Below are 15996 nucleotides of genomic sequence, written 5' to 3' on the forward strand. Positions count from 1 at the left end.
TTCAGTGCTAATACACCTCTGAAAAAACAACTGTTCACAAAGTATGATGGTCCAGAACAGCAGTAGCTGTTGCAACAGCAAGGGCTGAAATCTTATTCATTTGAAGAAAAGGAACTGAAATTTTTTTGAAGACAAGAAGGGATGGATATTATAATCTTTTTCTTACATCTACTAGTGCTAGCTTGCGACTGTACCCACCCTGCCGGATGTACAAGCTGGTCACTCGGTCGCTTCTGTAGAGGCACATGGCGCTTTCTGCAGGCTGGATAAGTTGGGGCTCCATTTCAGTATTTCACAGCGGCCATTGTAATGTTTATAGCCTCAGCTGACCAGTGTTCACGGTTTCACCTCAAAAATGCCAAGACTGAACCACCGTTCTTTAGACCAAAGGAGGGTAACTGAACCACCGTTCTTGACAGTCGCCCCATGAATTATTGCAAGAGAGCTTCCATCCCGGGAACAGTTGCTTCAGGCACAAGATAAATGAAGTTGCTGACGGCTTATCACTTCCCGAAAACCAGCTCCTTCAAAGAAGTCAAGGGCGAGCTGTTGCCATAGGCAATGGTATCTCTCCAGAAAGTGAATCCTGGCAAAAAATCAACAAGCGACGTGTATGGTCAGAAAGACAATCCGGCAGGCTGACAGCGCAACAAACAATTCAGTTCTACTAGTATATTAATCTGAAATGTTGCTCTCTTCACAGAAATTCTGAAACTTTGAAATGTCTGTGCCTCATAAAAATACCAAAAGTCTGAAAATGTTTCTGATGAAATACATTTATATTGGGAAAGAAACAAAGTAGATATTGGAAAGAGAGAACACCTAGCCATAGAAAGAGCCCAGATGTTGTTGCAAAGAAAAATTCTCTGCTGATGCTTTCGAAGCTGGAATCAAACAATTCAAAGGGTTAACCATCTTGTATGAGCTATACAAGATAAATCCATGGAAGCAAGGGCTGTCACACTAAGAGATACATACCAGTACATGCATGCCAAGTTACCCCAACCCTGTAGGACAGATGCCCAAATAGAACCTGTGAACCTAGATTGATGAAAATAATTATGATTACAGGCTGATACAGGAATTACAATACAGTATGCGAGTGAGAGTGCAAGGGGTGTAGTAAGAAGAGGAGAGTACTAGAGCTGATCAGTTTGTGAGTGAAGCAAGTTGATCAGTGAGAGGGAGGGAGTGAGGAGAGTACTAGGAGTACTAGAGCTGATCAGTTTGTGAGTGAAGCAAGATGATCGCCGAGAGGGGGAGAGTGGGGGGAGTGTAGAGCTGGTCAGTTTGTGAGTGAAGCACGGAGTGCGTGCATAGTTGACAGATTAGTATACAGCAGTAGTGGTTGTGTGCTGATTGGAGTCAGCAAAGTGAAAGTGTCAGCGTGTATGCAAGGAATTAGTGGAGGTGATTCTGCATACACGTATGTTAGTGGAGCTTGCTGCATGAGTGTTTTGGCTGAGTTGTGCAGCTGAATTGCAGCATAGCATGTGTGTGTGTATTTGTGGTGTTAAAATCAGTGTAATCATTGTGTTGAGCTGTGGTGAAATAGAGCAAGAGGGTGCTGGTGTGCAGTGCCACATTAGTGTGTGTATTTGAGTTTTCTCTAGTGTTAAGAGTGGGTGATCCTGGGAGCTAGTGAGCTAGTGAGGCTAACACAGTAGACAAAAATGGCACTGGTTTGACTATACCAGAAAATATCAATAGATACAAGATAAAAAAAATAAAACTTCCACGAAAAATAAGATATTCAATCAGAAATAATTGGGCATCTTAATCTGTTTGTCACGCCCTTTCATGATTAATATAATGAACATGATATAGAAGGAGGTTTTCTGTAAAAGCTTCACAGAAATACTAAGTGCAGTGATCTTGCCCTATGACCTCATCTCATCTACAGAGGCATTTCCTATAGGAGTTAGATACTCATATAGCATAACTTCAGAACTCTATGGCTTCCTAAGTAGCAACAAAAGGTAGTTACTAGTGATTGATCCACTGAGACCACCGTTAAGCAGGTTTGTCATTCAACATGTGGTTAATGATAGGATGTGATAAGTCTTTTCACGGTATACCAACTCCTCAAAGTTCAGAAGATATTGATATTTATGTTCGCAAATCAGGAAATGATGTTGTATGCGTTAATCTTTCATACAAAATGTGCCTTCCTTTCTAATTTCTCAAAGAGTTGGTCTTGAATCACAAAAGGGAATAAGGCGAGATGGAATAAAAATACAATACCACATCAAATCACGGATGAATACAGCACGAGGAATCATAAGTCCATTTCCAAGCATTGCAAGCAACATGCTGAAAGCTGACAACCCTTTGATGTTACTTGGGTTGAGGTAATTTGTCCACTGCAGAACCAACCAAACAAGTTGCATGTTAGTGTATCAGCATTATGTGATCATAAGTTTCCCAGTGCTACAAGTGTGAAAGTCTGGATACCATCTGTGCCACTGGCATCCACATGAATAGAAGTGTGGCTGTCCAACCAGACAATGACCCAACAAACTTAATCCCTGCATCAGAAAGCTTGCTCATCCTTGCCTGAAACCAAAAGGGGAAAAGTAATTAAGAGCTAACGTAAATTAGGAAGGAGGACATTAAAACAGGACACCATGCATTGTGAATGCAACCTACTTTTAGCACTAGATTGTTCAGTTCGTTAAATCACCACAAAATAGAAATATATGAGCATAGATGGAAAAGATAAAGTAGAGTAGACACATCTTGTGTTTTAATCCACAATATTTTTTAGCAGTGCATGTCTTACTGTACAAGTTTCCTTTTGAGGCAACAAGAGCTGCTTATGATGTGGGAAAATCAACCAAACAGCTTGAAATACCAAATAAAGAATCATGCTACATAAAACTAAATCCAGCTGAACAACCGGGAAGTGTGAGGTGGAGTACAGTCCATCTATTTATTATGTTGTCTTCATTTCAGCCTCTTCGGTGTTTTTCCATTCCTTTTTCAGTTCTTGTTTCAGAGCTCTGACTAATGGCCAGAGTTCCCTACTTGTACATAAACTCTCTTCTCTATAATGAAAAGGCAGAGTGCCTGCCATTGTTCCTCAAAAAATAATTAAATTTAACTGAACATGGACCTAAAACTACCAAAACATCAAATAAGAATAGCATCCTATTATGGAAGTGAACTTCATTATTGTTTTCACAACTGCTTAGAGCAGAGCCTCTCTTAAACACACAGGCCACTTTTGAACCTGAAATCAAGCATGGTCAACTAACGGGGTGCTGTGGAAATGATAAACGGTTGGTCCAGTCGCCTCTTGCTCATATAGAAATTAGAGCTCCTCTTTCTAGTTTTCCAGTTTTACTTAAGGCATTCAGGTGGTATGAGACACTGCTTAATGCAAGAGAATAGAATGCGTCGTACCATTGCAACAGCTGCAAGAGCCACCGAACCAGAGATTATGCCAGGCAGTACGCTATTGGGGATGAAGGGAACAAATGTTGACCACATGACCTGGAATTTTAATTCACCAATGAGAGTAGGCCAGAAGCACAATACACAACAACAGTTCTGTCAGTTCAACACTGACAGCAGTGCATAATTAGCTGAATCCGTAAGATGGCACAGCAAAACAGTCATTGTCACCTGAGGGAGCACGGCAAGGCCACCGACTGTGATGAAATCCTCCCACAGCAGCCAGAGGGTTCCAGGGAGCCACCCTAGGTAATTGAGGAGGTTAAGGATGAGCCCTGCGGCCACGACGACTGAAGTGGCCACAAACTGCGGCACCGGCATGGACTCTGCCATGGCAAGCTGCACGAGGACCGCATAGGTGGAGATAACGCCCAGAGTTTGCACGATGGCAGCCTCCGTCTCCTTCTTCTTGGCGAAATAGGAGAGCAGAGAGAGATTCCCGAGCAGACCAGTGAGCATTCCCTGAAGCGCGCAATATAAAATCGATCAAAACGAGCGCCACGGATAAGAGGAGGTGAAATCCGAGGCGCGGATTGGGAGGCGTACGAGCCACGGGACGGCGAAGAGAGCGGTCTTGTTGCCGGCGAGGAGGTTGCGGGCGTTGAGGGCGATCTGCGGGAGCTGGAGCAGGAGGAAGGGGACGTTGGCCGCGCCGGCGAACTTGGCGGTGACGGAGTCCCACTCCTGGTACTTCTTCGGGTCCTGCACGGCAACCCATTCCGAGGCAATCGATCGATCAATCGCCCGACATTCGCCGCCAATGCCGGGGAGACACGAGGGGAGCGTACCTTGAGGACCGGCTTGGAGGTGGCGGTCGCGGCGACCGCTGGCGGCCCATGCCGGCGCCGCTGGTGGAGGAGGAGCGCGGGCTGATGGCGGTACGGCGCCGCCGCGAGGGGTTTAAGGAGCAGCGCGGCGCGTGACGACGGCGAGGGCGCGAGGGAGGAGCCCGCCGCCGCGGCGGCGGGTGCGCGAGCGCGGGAGAGAGGCGCCGGGCGGAGCGGGAGGCGGAGGCTGTGCGCGGACGGCGACGACATGGCGGTGGCGGACGCGGGGCGCGGGGGGGAATGGGTGGGTGGTGGATCGTGTCGGGGCGGCGAGACGCTTCACGAGCGAGCGCAGTGAAGTAGCGGCGGAGTGGTGGTGGATGTGAGGACGGGAGGGGCGCGGGGGGCGCGCCACCTGCGGTGGGGGCACGCGCGCGCTCGGGATCCGATGGACCCGGGACACGCCCGCGGGGGTGCCGTCGCCGTGCCGTTAACTGCTCCCCGTTGTCCTTTTCAAGTGATCCCCCACGCCTTCCGTGCCTCGGTTCGTGGAATTGGTCGTGGGCCGAGCCGGGTTTGTCGTTCCTGCGCCCGCCCGTTTTGCTTTGGTGGGTCCTGGTTGGCACCAGCTTTTTGGCCCATCTGTGTCCTTCCCTGGGCCCCGTGGTATGTTGTCGTAGGATCCATCCACGGCCCACGGGCAGGCCCGCGGTGGCACATTGGAAGACGGACAGGCAGGATAGAACCAGAATAATGAGCCCTCACTTGTGTGATTGCCACTTGCCAGCACCTTGTGTCACCTCCTTGTGTTTGCACAGCATTAAAAAAAAATACAAAGCATTGCATTTGAACTGGAGTACTGGACCATGTTGCCTGATCAACCAGCTGCTCAAAGTGTTTCACGTCAAACACCACCAGAGACCATCACGGGGATCATGGCGAGCGGCAGAATCGCAAGACTAACAGTGAGACGCGCATGTTGGTCGGCGAAGACGACAGATACGTTTGGATGCTACCTGCCTACCTCACCAGACGGACGACACGAGCGAGCGAGCGAGCGGCTGGGGGTCTTCACGTGTGCAGCAACTCCTTTTTTTTTTCTCTCCCTCTACACTGACTTGTGACTTCACTCCATCGTGCAGTCGTGCATCATACCTCCTCTCATCAGATACCAAGCGCAAGCAGTGCTCGCACAGTCGCATTCGCATCCGATGCAGGGCGGCACCGAAAGCGGAGGTGCTACACCTACACTGCAGTGGCGCGCTCGCTGACAGCAGATGCAAAGAAACCAAGTTTCCACCGGTCACGGTCACCACTCCCTGCATTCTGCATTTGCTGTGAGCTGTTCAATGCTCGAGTGCATGATCCTGCGGTGATCTGGACCTGACGCCCAAAGAATCCACACACCATGCGAGCCTGCGCAGGTTGGTACGGTAGATCGGTTGCTGGGAGGCATTAAAGCGGGAGGATGACGACGACGCCTCCCTGCAAATCTCGCAGATTGCTGCTGCTTTGAGAGCCATCCACGGCATATGCCTTGCTTGGCACCAGGCCACCGGCATTGTCGGCACCCTCCCGGCCTCCCCTCCCTCCTCGGTTCCTTCCCTCCCTCCCTCATCCTCGCGCTCACACGGGACGCCGCTGCTATTTATGCCGCGCCAGGACGCGGTGGAAACGACGAGCGCCAGCGACCCTCCCTGAGGCCGCGCACAGCCAGCCGGTGCTTGCTTTTCTGTCGCCACCCCTTCCGTTCCATCCCTGCTCTGTTTCTCTCTTCGCGCGCGCCCAGGGGAGGAAGGAGGACCCTGTTCTCGTCTCGCGGAATGGCGGCGTCCCGGGCATGGCTGGCCCGTGCGGCGACGGTGCTGGGCTTCCTCTTGCTGGCGGCGTCAGCTGAGGCCGGGCCGGCGGAAGTGGAGATGGTGTTCCTGAAGAACGCGGTGGCCAAAGGAGCAGGTGTGTGCTCCCTCTCCGCACTCTGCATTGCAGCTTCTGTCCATGGTTGACGCTGTGATTTTCCGTGGCGCAGTGTGCTTGGACGGGAGCCCCCCGGTCTACCACTTCTCGGCCGGCTCTGGCTCTGGCGCCAACAACTGGCTGGTTCACATGGAGGTACGTGTGCGATCAAGCTAATGTTCTTCGAGTTCGCGTATTCCTGTCGATCCGACGTTTTCGGGAGCAATGAATCGACCAAATTTTGCTTCTCTCTTTGGAAGGGAGGAGGGTGGTGCAGGAATACTGATGAGTGTGCCGTCAGGAAGGGAAACTTCAGGGGCTCCTCGAAATTCATGAGGCCGCTCTCGTTTTCAGGGATATTAGGCGGCGGCCAGAAATCCAACCCTGGTATGCAATTCGCCGTTTGCCACTTGCACCATTCCTCAAACTTAGATCAAGAAAAGAATGCAGCGACATTTACATTTGAAAAAAAAAGGATAAAATTAGGGATTTGAACTTTCTTTTTCCTGCTGAAAGTGTGCTATTATAATGCTAGCTCTGATGGCTCTTTGAAACTGAAGACAGGTATCACTGCAAGTTTAGTTAAAAAAAATGGCACTCTTGTGATATGATGTAGTACCTATACGATTGAGCGATATCTTGTGATGCGTGCAGATTTCTACAACTGGAATAGAGTGAAGGTCAGATACTGTGATGGTTCATCATTTACTGGTGACGTTGAGGCCGTGGAATCTGTATGTCTTGGACTTGTGGATTGCACTATCAGTTCTGCAGGAAAAAAAAATGATACTAATACCGTGTTTCCAATTTAGGGGAAAAACCTCTATTACAGAGGTTTCAGAGTTTGGCGCGCCATCATGGATGATCTACTTACTGCGAGAGGGATGAACAAAGCACAAAATGTATGTTCAGTGCTGGCTACTAGCATTCAGTCACATTCAAAAAGAAAACATTATGGTTATGGATGCCCAATATATTATTCACCCACAACAGCAGGACTAAATGTTGTAATTACGAGAGTACCTAAAATTGGCATCATGATGTTTTGTTGTCGAATGATTTAAAAGTTCATTCCAACTATTAGGAACACAAGTTGAACCAACACATGATTTTCATCCTGTTAAATGTTTACTTACTTCCTGAACAGTTCTTACTGATCCTAGAAAAATGAGCCATTGCATCATACATATTACAGGTCCTTCTTTCTGGATGTTCAGCCGGAGGTCTAGCAGCAATACTACATTGTGACAGATTCCATGATCTGTTTCCAGCGACGACAAAGGTCAAGTGCTTTTCTGATGCTGGATATTTTCTTGATGGGTAAGTTCTGCGCTCTTGGTGTGAATTGGCGAACTTTCAGCACAGATCGTGCTATGTAACATGTTATATTTTCTCTTGGTTTTTTAATAACTTATGGTTTGCACCCACAGAATCAGTCTAACGTATTAATATCTTAACAGATCAACTTTTTCAGTACAATGAGAACATTTTTTGTAATTGCAGGAAGGACATCTCCGGCAACAATTATGCCAGATCAATATATAAGAATGTCGTGAATCTACATGTACGTTTCCTTCTGATCATAGAGTGGTTCTAATCCCTAATGTTTAAGCTTGCAACTACCAATGATCATAATTAAGTATTGTCCAAAAAGAATTAGTAGAAAGTGAAAGAAATCTTTGTCAATCAGTTGTGCAGAGTGATGAAGCGAAAATTTTCTTTCATACAAATTCGAAGTCTAATAATCTGTCAATATCTTTCAGGGATCAGCCAAAAACTTACCAGCTTCATGTACCTCAAAGCAACCACCTGAGCTGGTCAGTTTTTTCCAGTTACCTCATCTGGACGAAACATTCCTCTGTAGCATTCAAAACTAACTTTCAAAACAAATGCAGTGTATGTTCCCGCAGTATGTAGTCCCAACACTGCGCACACCACTGTTCATACTTAATGCAGCCTATGATTCATGGCAGGTATTTTTCATATCTTCTACATTGCATACTGTTTAAGATAAACTGTGTCAACAAACTTAGCTTAATGAACAAAACTAACCAGTTTGGGTTTGCATTGCCTACAGATCAAGAACGTCCTAGCGCCTAGTCCAGCTGATCCGAAGAAGACCTGGGCCCAATGCAAACTTGATATTAAGAGCTGCTCCCCCAGCCAACTCACAACCTTGCAAAGTTAGTATTTTTGTTTTCAGTTTGCACGCGCTATTTCAGCTTCTTGGATTAGTCTTCAGGAACCTGCAGTCAATTTAGTAACTTTGGGTATATCTGATTGGCTTGATTCTCTTGGCACAGATTTCAGGACAGACTTTCTGGCAGCACTTCCTAAACCATCTCCATCTATAGGCATGTTCATCGACTCGTGCAATGCTCACTGCCAATCTGGGGCCCAAGATACATGGTTGGCCGATGGCTCTCCCTTGGTTAATAAGACGGTAAGTGTAATCCTGCGTCAGTTGCGCGTGATACTGAGCAGTTTCTCTTGTTTTTTCCCTCAGATCTCAGACTAGTCGACAAATTCAGAAAAAATGAAACCAGTTCAGATGAAGCTTACTTGTGATGTGTCTCTGTCTCTCTGCAGCAAATTGGCAAAGCAGTGGGAGACTGGTACTTCGATAGGGAGGTCTCTCAGAAGATCGACTGCCCGTATCCCTGCAACCCAACTTGCAAGAACCGTGAGGATGATTGATCTTTTTCTTATTTATAAGGAGGACGATTGATGATACATTGTTGAATAGCTAAGTTAATACTGCTGTGTCATGCAAGTGAAACAATAAGGGATCACATCACGCCCACATTAATAGGTCGAATAGGTGATTCTCTATAGCCGATTTCTTACCCAGTATGGCTTTATGTGATTTTGTAGACGATGGATGTAAACACAGACAAAAGGGTTCATCGATGGCCTGTTTGCCTCTTCTTCTGAGGATAAATAAAGAGAGGGAAGAAAAATGGTTCTGTAACATACTAGTATTACAATTGGTGTATAATATTGACTGTGTGACCTCACTTCTTGTTCCTGGTGGCACGACGGGTCGAATGCAAGTAGTTCATTTTTATTTTATTTCCCTGCTTTGAAATTCAGATTAGTCCATTTTAATGACTTTTCGGTTAACCAATCACCCGCCAAAAGTCAAGCTCATCGCCAGGCAAAGCTTACCAAATAAGGAAAGCGTATTTGGCGAAGACGCTTGTAGAGCCTTAGTCGTTAGTGGCTCGGCCCCGGGGGCGGGCTGAAGGTCACGATGCCACTGGTTAACCATTACCCGTACCCAAATCCAAACCCATATTATCTGGGGAGGGTATGGATTAGCCGTATATGTACGGGTATTAGAGGGTGATTATCCATTTAACCATATACCCGTTCAGAATAAATAAATATCAAATGTGGAAGCCAGGAGCGACCTTCTCGCGCGCGTCACTGCCAGCATGAAGGCCGAGGGCCACCTCCTCTCGCTTGCCCTGGTCACCAGCCATGATGCCGTTGCTTTAGGCTAATCACAATGGGGTTTTATATCCATATTTTCAAAAATGCCACGTCAACTTTATAGAAGGATGAAACATCCTCTCTCAGTAGAGAGTTTCATCTCACTATTTCATATGCCAACATACTACTTAAATGCTGCAAATAAATAACCAATAGGATTTCCTCAATTGTGTGAAAATGAAATAAAACACTCTCAATGGATGTTTCACACGGTTTCCAAGTTCTTGGAAATGGTTTAACATAGTTTCATCCTCATGAAACTCCATAAAACTTTTACTTCTTAAATGACGTGCCATGTCATCCAAATTGCTGATATGGTAGGCTAATTAATACCATAAAACACCTCATGAAACTCGCTTTATATTGCTTCTCGATTTTGACGGAGGTAAAGCCTGATCTTTATCCATTGGTTATCCATACCCATCGGGTATTACCCTCGTTATTTGGGGATGGGTAAGTTGGGTACGGGTGATTAGTGGGCACGGGCACGGGTGACCCCGTTTCCTACCCAACGGCATCGTGACCTGAAGGCGATGAGGCGATGAGCTGGGAGCTGCTGCCACGGCGACGCGCCACCGTCCCATGTCTCCTCCTCCTCGCTGCGCCGTCTCGCTCCCTCTCGCCCCCACCAATGCCTCCGCCACCAGCACCGGCGGCGGCGGCGGCGGCGGCGTGGGCGTGGGAGGGAAGAAGGCGCAGACGCACCCGACGGCGTCGCAGGTGCGACGGCTGTGCAAGCAGGGCCAGCTCGACCGCGCGCGGCTGCTGCTGCTGGACGCGCTCCCGCGCCCGCCGCCGATGCTGCTCTGCAACGCCGTCCTCATCGCCTACGTGGCCCGCGCGCTCCCGGACCACGCGCTGCGCCTCTACGCGCTCCTCAACCACGCCGCGCGCCCCGCGCCGCGCTCCGACCACTACACCTACTCCTGCGCGCTCACCGCCTGCGCGCGCACCCGCCGCCTCCGCCTCGGGAAATCCGTCCACGCGCACCTCCTCCGCCGCGCGCGCGCGCTGCCCGACACCGCGGTGCTCCGCAACTCGCTCCTCAACCTCTACGCCTCCTGCGTGCGGTACCGCGGTGACGGCGGCGTCGATGTCGTCCGCAGGCTGTTCGACGGGATGCCCAAGCGGAACGCCGTCTCGTGGAACACCCTGTCCGGCTGGTACGTCAAGACGGGGCGTCCCCAGGAAGCCTTGGAGCTGTTCGCGCGTATGCTGGAGGATGTTGTCAGGCCCACGCCGGTCAGCTTCGTCAATGTCTTCCCCGCAGCGGCCAGTGATGATCCCAGTTGGTCGCTTGCTCTGTACGGCCTGCTTCTGAAGCATGGGTTGGAATATGTCAATGATCTATTCGTTGTCAGTTCGGCTATCGTGATGTTTTCTGAGCTCGGGGATGTGCAATCAGCTTGGAAGGTATTTGACCACACTGCCAAGAAGAACACTGAGGTTTGGAACACGATGATCACTGGATATGTGCAGAATGGGAAGTTTGCTGAAGCCATGGATCTCTTTATCCGGTTACTAGGGTCTAAAGAGGTTCCATTGGATGTTGTGACCTTCTTGTCAGCTCTCACTGCGGCATCACAGTCCCAGGATGGCAGGCTGGGTCAGCAGCTGCATGGCTACTTGATCAAAGGAATGCATGGTGCCTTGCCTGTGATACTTGGTAATGCACTTGTTGTGATGTACTCGAGATGTGGCAATGTCCAAACTGCCTTTGAGCTTTTTGACCGCTTACCAGAGATGGACGTTGTTTCTTGGAACACCATGGTAACTGCTTTTGTGCAGAATGATTTTGACTTGGAAGGCCTGTTACTCGTCTATCAGATGCAAAAATCAGGTTTTGTTGCTGATTCAGTGACCATGACTGCAGTTCTATCTGCTGCGTCAAATACAGGAGACCTTCAGATTGGTAAACAAGCCCATGGTTATCTCATAAGGCATGGCATTGAGGGCGAGGGCTTGGAGAGCTATCTGATAGACATGTATGCCAAGTCCGGTCGCATAGAAATGGCTCAGAGAGTGTTTGATGGCTGTGGTGATTTCAAAAGAGATGAAGTCACCTGGAATGCCATGATAGCAGGATACACACAGAGTGGGCAGCCTGAACAAGCGATCTTGGCATTCGGAGCAATGCTTGAGGCAGGTCTTGAACCTAATTCAGTGACACTTGCCTCGGTGCTCCCTGCATGCGATCCTCTTGGAGGAGGCATCAGTGCAGGGAAGCAGATCCATTGTTTTGCCGTGCGCCAGTGTTTGGACTCCAATGTCTTTGTAGGTACAGCTCTTGTTGACATGTATTCCAAGTGTGGCGAGATTTCTGCTGCAGAACATGTCTTTGCTAGCATGTCTGAGAAGAGCACTGTCTCCTATACAACTATGATTTCTGGTCTTGGTCAGCATGGTTTTGGCGAAAGAGCAGTGTCCCTTTTCTACTCAATGCGAGAGAAGGGGTTAAAACCTGATGCTGTGACTTTCTTGGCAGTGATTTCAGCATGTAATTACTCTGGACTGGTCGAGGAAGGACTTACTCTGTACAGGTCAATGGAAGCATATGGGGTTGCACCTACTCCTCAGCATCATTGCTGCGTTGTAGATTTGTTAGCTAAAGCAGGCAGAGTGGATGAAGCTTATGAGTTTGTGGAGGGGTTGGGGGAGGAGGGCAACTTTGTCTCCATTTGGGGATCACTGCTTGCGTCCTGCAAAGCGCAGGGCAAGCAGGAGCTGGCAGATTTGGTGACAGAGAGACTGCTCCGTGTTGAGAAGAAGTATGGTCATGCTGGCTACAATGTTCTGCTGTCACACATTTTTGCTGCTGAGAGTAACTGGAGTAGTGCTGATAGCCTGAGGAAGGAGATGAGGTTGAGAGGGTTGAGAAAAGTGGCAGGTTCTAGTTGGATTAAAGTCCAGGACGCAACATTGCAAAATTACCCCAAAAATGGCCATGTATACTCGATGCTGCATGGGGTTGATTACGATAGGAATGAAATCATCTAAAAGTTTCAGTACATGTGGCAGTGGTGAGCTTGCAGATCTGATGCTTGGTCATGTTCTGTGACGATTTGAATGTCCCCTCGCATATGAACTCCCAGACCACGGCTGAACGATGAAAATGCCCTGGATGCAGCCATGCTGTAAGGATATGTGTAGTTGGATGCGGCGTGTTGCAAGCCGCGGTGACGCCGGTGAGCAGCCAGTGTTTGCGGACTACTAGTACTCATGCAATGAACAGCAAGGTAGTGTTGCTCGTCATTCATATGGATTTTTGTCCCAGACACCTGACATGTATGGTGAAGTGTATAACAATTTGTTCATATCTAAAGATGGGCACAGAAAGAGTTCCTGTAATTACTCAAATGAAGATGAAAATCACCAGATCATTTTTTTTTTGCTTTGTGCTGGGTGTTTGCATCTCCGAGCGTGCATCTATTAGACTTGAACACAGCATTTCTCTTTCAAAGGTCAAAACCATTAAGTTCCTCATCCAGAAAAGTTTCCTGATGATGAGACTAAGGAACCAAATAACAAAACTCGATTAACATCAAAAAAGTTTCCTGATAGTCAAAGACGAATTCCATGTAGTTCATTAGTAACATAAACAATAGTCATATAAATTATTTTTTGTCATTAGAACATATCAGGCAGGACATACAACTCAAACCTCAAAATGAGCCTACTGCAAGGTCCCCTCGTTACAAGCCAATGATTCGCTGCCTGAATTCTCTATCTGTTGGTTTCCTCAAACACCTACTGCTTTATACGGCTTCGATCCGTGGGCAAGCTTACTGTTTTGATTGTGTCAAAAAGTCAGACAACATACACCAGTCTCTTCGACTTCCCAATAGTTGTAGCAGCAAGTAGGTTTAAATCTGTTAAGCCTTTCCAGATTAACATCTCTTGCTATGAGAATCACAAAATTGCTTGTATTCACAGTCACAAGGACCCATCCTCACCTGTAATTGACACCCAGAAGGCCATAATATACGACATGAGTAGCCAGAAGGAGCACTGTGGCACTTATGAGTAAAAAGCCAGAAGGATGGTGGCAAACCCAAAATCCAATAATGAACAAACTGGATAGCATGCCACACTATTCGTAAATTGTTCAGCTATCAAGGGTGCCGTGAAATGAGCAAAGCAGGGCAAACCTTACGAAAAGTAAAAGAAACCCGCCTTGAATTCCTTTTGATGACTCGACCACCCACATCATCGATCTAAAACAGGGCACAAACATTAGTTTACTCTGTGGCATATTAACAGTTGGAATTAGTGCATTGTGAATAATATAGAGCAGAAGCAAAACAATGCAAAGGGAACGTTACATACTTTATGATGCGGTATATAGTGATGCCAAGCATATCGGCCTTCTCCTGACATCAGCAACATCGACCGAGAAGGTAGGAAAATTGCTTTCCTTATGCACTCTGGCTCTTGACTGATATGTTCATCAGCTCCATTGACCACGCTTGGAGCACGCCAACTTCCTTTAGGATATTTCCTGAACTCCATGATGCAAGGTCCAGCCAAAGAAAGGCTAAAAATCATTTCCTCAAATGCTGAGTGTGTATCTATATGTGGAGACAAACCTACACCACAAGGATATTCGTTTACCTGTAAACATATGAACAATTTAATGCATTATTTTATTTCAAAAGTTAATGTTGCTATTGCTACCAATAGAACGCTAAGGAATCAAATCTAAATTACATCATGGAGCAAGGCAAGAATAATAATTCTATATGCTACCTTCAGCAAAGGAAACAATAGAGAGAAGAGTAGGCATAAAGACACTTACTGTTAATTGATCAACTAATCTGGTAGTACATTTCTTCAAACCAGGAAAGGAAGCGATCTTCTCAAGGACTATTGAAATAAAAGCCGGTAATTCACCCAAGAATTGCTTCGAATCAACATTCCTTGTCTGTAGATATCAAGACTATTTTTCAACATAAAATTTAGGTTTTCTTTACTCTTTAGCTGCAGATATAATGATTAAAGGAAATTGTGCGGTAGAAGTTACAAGTTACTAAAGTTTGTTCATACTACACAAACCTTTGTCAACTGTTATCTATGTACCACAGAAGTGAAATCAAACTACATTTTATTAGACAGTGAAACTTTAGGACTTGATTAGGTCCAAGAATTGTGAAAATGAGGCAAACAGTATGAGGATCATAAACTCAACACCAATGCTACACAGTACAAAAACTACAAGACAATGCATCTCACACTTTTATAACCTTTTTGTTTCCTGGTAGCATAAATGAAGAAAGACACACTCTTAATAAAATAAACATCAGGCACTTCTAGTCTTGAGTAGTCCCATTCAATTATCGATGTAAGAAAAACACAAGATAATCAAATGGGGCAGAAAAATTTGCATCATCCTGAGATACTTACAAGATCAAACTTACTTCATACAGAAACTCATAACCATAATGCTGAACTCTCCTCTTCGCCAGACTTTTCCACGACCTGCTGTCCACAGCTGCAAGTAGCTCCTGCATAAGAAGAGTACCACTCAGCACAGAGATAGCAGGGCTAGCAGACCCTAAAACTTCGACAACAAACAGGGACGGCTCATAATTGGCTGACCTGCTCCTCAGCGGCAGTCACGAACTCCTCAACCATGTAAATCCCGGGGATCCCGAGCTCCGATGCCGCGAGAGCCACCGGCAGCGAGCCTCCAGGGAGAGCCTTCGGCTTCACGGGCACCGAGTACCTTATGTGCAGCACGCGCCCCGCAAGGCGATCGCAGGGGCGCCCGTGGAGCGCGGCAATGGCGGCCTCCGCGGCGGCGGGCTCGTGGAAACGGACGATGACGCGGGCGCCGCTGTTGTCGGCGGCCTGGACCCCAGCGACCTCCCCGAAGGCGCCGAACGCCGCGCGGACGTCTGCGTCGGTCACCCCGACCGCGGGTCCGCAGTTGGCCACATACAGGACGGCGCTGGGAGGCGGCGGAGCGGCGTCCTCGGCGAGCGGGCGCGGGCGTGTGTACCCGGACTTCGCCGCCATCTCTAAACTAGCGGCGAGGAGCGCGGGCCGCCGCCGGGAAAGGGGGTGAAGCGAGCACGCGAGTCGGTTGCGAATCGTCGTGCTGCTCGGCGCTCCCTGCTGGGCTTGGAACCATGTGCTGCGCGCTTTGTGGGCTCATGGCGTACAGAAGCAAAGCCCAATAACTGAGCGAATCACTATTTGTGGGCTCGTGCCAGGTTTGCGGGCCTGCCCCCTACGACTAACAATTTGCACCGCATTGAACCCAGGGACGTCGTTCACCCCACATCCTACACAAAACTTTTTAAGTTTCACTAAGATGATGACA

At 47.8% G+C, this 15996-nt stretch overlaps 4 protein-coding genes across 5 annotated transcripts; 2 read left to right on the forward strand and 2 right to left on the reverse strand.

Annotated features, from left to right (window-relative positions):
* On the reverse strand, positions 1-4675 carry LOC112899799 (maltose excess protein 1-like, chloroplastic). The gene is made up of 9 exons (XM_025968407.1): positions 4245-4675; positions 4003-4158; positions 3628-3918; positions 3406-3495; positions 2455-2556; positions 2245-2363; positions 979-1041; positions 823-884; positions 1-586 (listed from the first exon to the last, which is right to left on the reverse strand). The coding sequence occupies exons 1-9, from the start codon at positions 4491-4493 to the stop codon at positions 504-506; spliced, it is 1215 nt and encodes a 404-aa protein (XP_025824192.1). The 5' UTR covers positions 4494-4675; the 3' UTR covers positions 1-503.
* Positions 4676-5618: 943 nt separating this feature from the next.
* Positions 5619-9208, forward strand: LOC112900948 (pectin acetylesterase 7-like). The gene is made up of 12 exons (XM_025969719.1): positions 5619-6179; positions 6253-6335; positions 6440-6566; positions 6834-6913; positions 6992-7081; positions 7375-7499; positions 7683-7743; positions 7943-7996; positions 8075-8152; positions 8257-8362; positions 8483-8622; positions 8769-9208. The coding sequence occupies exons 1-12, from the start codon at positions 5756-5758 to the stop codon at positions 8874-8876; spliced, it is 1476 nt and encodes a 491-aa protein (XP_025825504.1). The 5' UTR covers positions 5619-5755; the 3' UTR covers positions 8877-9208.
* Positions 9209-10137: 929 nt separating this feature from the next.
* On the forward strand, positions 10138-13062 carry LOC112900946 (pentatricopeptide repeat-containing protein At3g22150, chloroplastic). The gene has a single exon (XM_025969718.1). The coding sequence runs from the start codon at positions 10257-10259 to the stop codon at positions 12669-12671; it is 2415 nt and encodes an 804-aa protein (XP_025825503.1). The 5' UTR covers positions 10138-10256; the 3' UTR covers positions 12672-13062.
* Positions 13063-13246: 184 nt separating this feature from the next.
* On the reverse strand, positions 13247-15904 carry LOC112900949 (alkylated DNA repair protein ALKBH8 homolog). Of its 2 annotated transcripts, none has more exons than XM_025969721.1 (6): positions 15270-15904; positions 15089-15175; positions 14470-14595; positions 14001-14285; positions 13823-13888; positions 13247-13543 (listed from the first exon to the last, which is right to left on the reverse strand). In XM_025969721.1, the coding sequence occupies exons 1-6, from the start codon at positions 15687-15689 to the stop codon at positions 13538-13540; spliced, it is 990 nt and encodes a 329-aa protein (XP_025825506.1). In that variant the 5' UTR covers positions 15690-15904; the 3' UTR covers positions 13247-13537. The 2 variants fall into 2 exon arrangements, with proteins under 2 accessions (XP_025825506.1, XP_025825505.1); XM_025969720.1 differs by having other exon boundaries at positions 13247-13627.
* Between the last annotated feature and the right edge of the window lie 92 nt (positions 15905-15996).

This window comes from Panicum hallii, chromosome 7 (assembly GCF_002211085.1).
Source record: "Panicum hallii strain FIL2 chromosome 7, PHallii_v3.1, whole genome shotgun sequence".
Classification (NCBI taxonomy): domain Eukaryota; kingdom Viridiplantae; phylum Streptophyta; class Magnoliopsida; order Poales; family Poaceae; genus Panicum; species Panicum hallii.

Excerpts from the sequence above, each read along its gene's own strand:
- LOC112899799 (XM_025968407.1), bottom strand. The coding sequence starts at position 4,493 with ATGTCGTCGCCGTCCGCGCACAGCCTCCGCCTCCCGCTCCGCCCGGCG. Across the intron at positions 2,364-2,454 it reads GGATGCCAGTGGCACAGATG|TGGACAAATTACCTCAACCC; the intron begins GTATCCAGACTT and ends TTGGTTCTGCAG. Across the intron at positions 885-978 it reads AACTTGGCATGCATGTACTG|CTTCGAAAGCATCAGCAGAG; the intron begins GTATGTATCTCT and ends GTTTGATTCCAG.
- LOC112900948 (XM_025969719.1), top strand. The coding sequence starts at position 5,756 with ATGCCTTGCTTGGCACCAGGCCACCGGCATTGTCGGCACCCTCCCGGC. Across the intron at positions 7,744-7,942 it reads AGAATGTCGTGAATCTACAT|GGATCAGCCAAAAACTTACC; the intron begins GTACGTTTCCTT and ends AATATCTTTCAG. Across the intron at positions 8,623-8,768 it reads CTCCCTTGGTTAATAAGACG|CAAATTGGCAAAGCAGTGGG; the intron begins GTAAGTGTAATC and ends GTCTCTCTGCAG.
- LOC112900946 (XM_025969718.1), top strand. The coding sequence starts at position 10,257 with ATGTCTCCTCCTCCTCGCTGCGCCGTCTCGCTCCCTCTCGCCCCCACC.
- LOC112900949 (XM_025969720.1), bottom strand. The coding sequence starts at position 15,689 with ATGGCGGCGAAGTCCGGGTACACACGCCCGCGCCCGCTCGCCGAGGAC. Across the intron at positions 14,286-14,469 it reads GATTAGTTGATCAATTAACA|GTAAACGAATATCCTTGTGG; the intron begins GTAAGTGTCTTT and ends ATATGTTTACAG. Across the intron at positions 13,889-14,000 it reads ACTATATACCGCATCATAAA|ATCGATGATGTGGGTGGTCG; the intron begins GTATGTAACGTT and ends GCCCTGTTTTAG.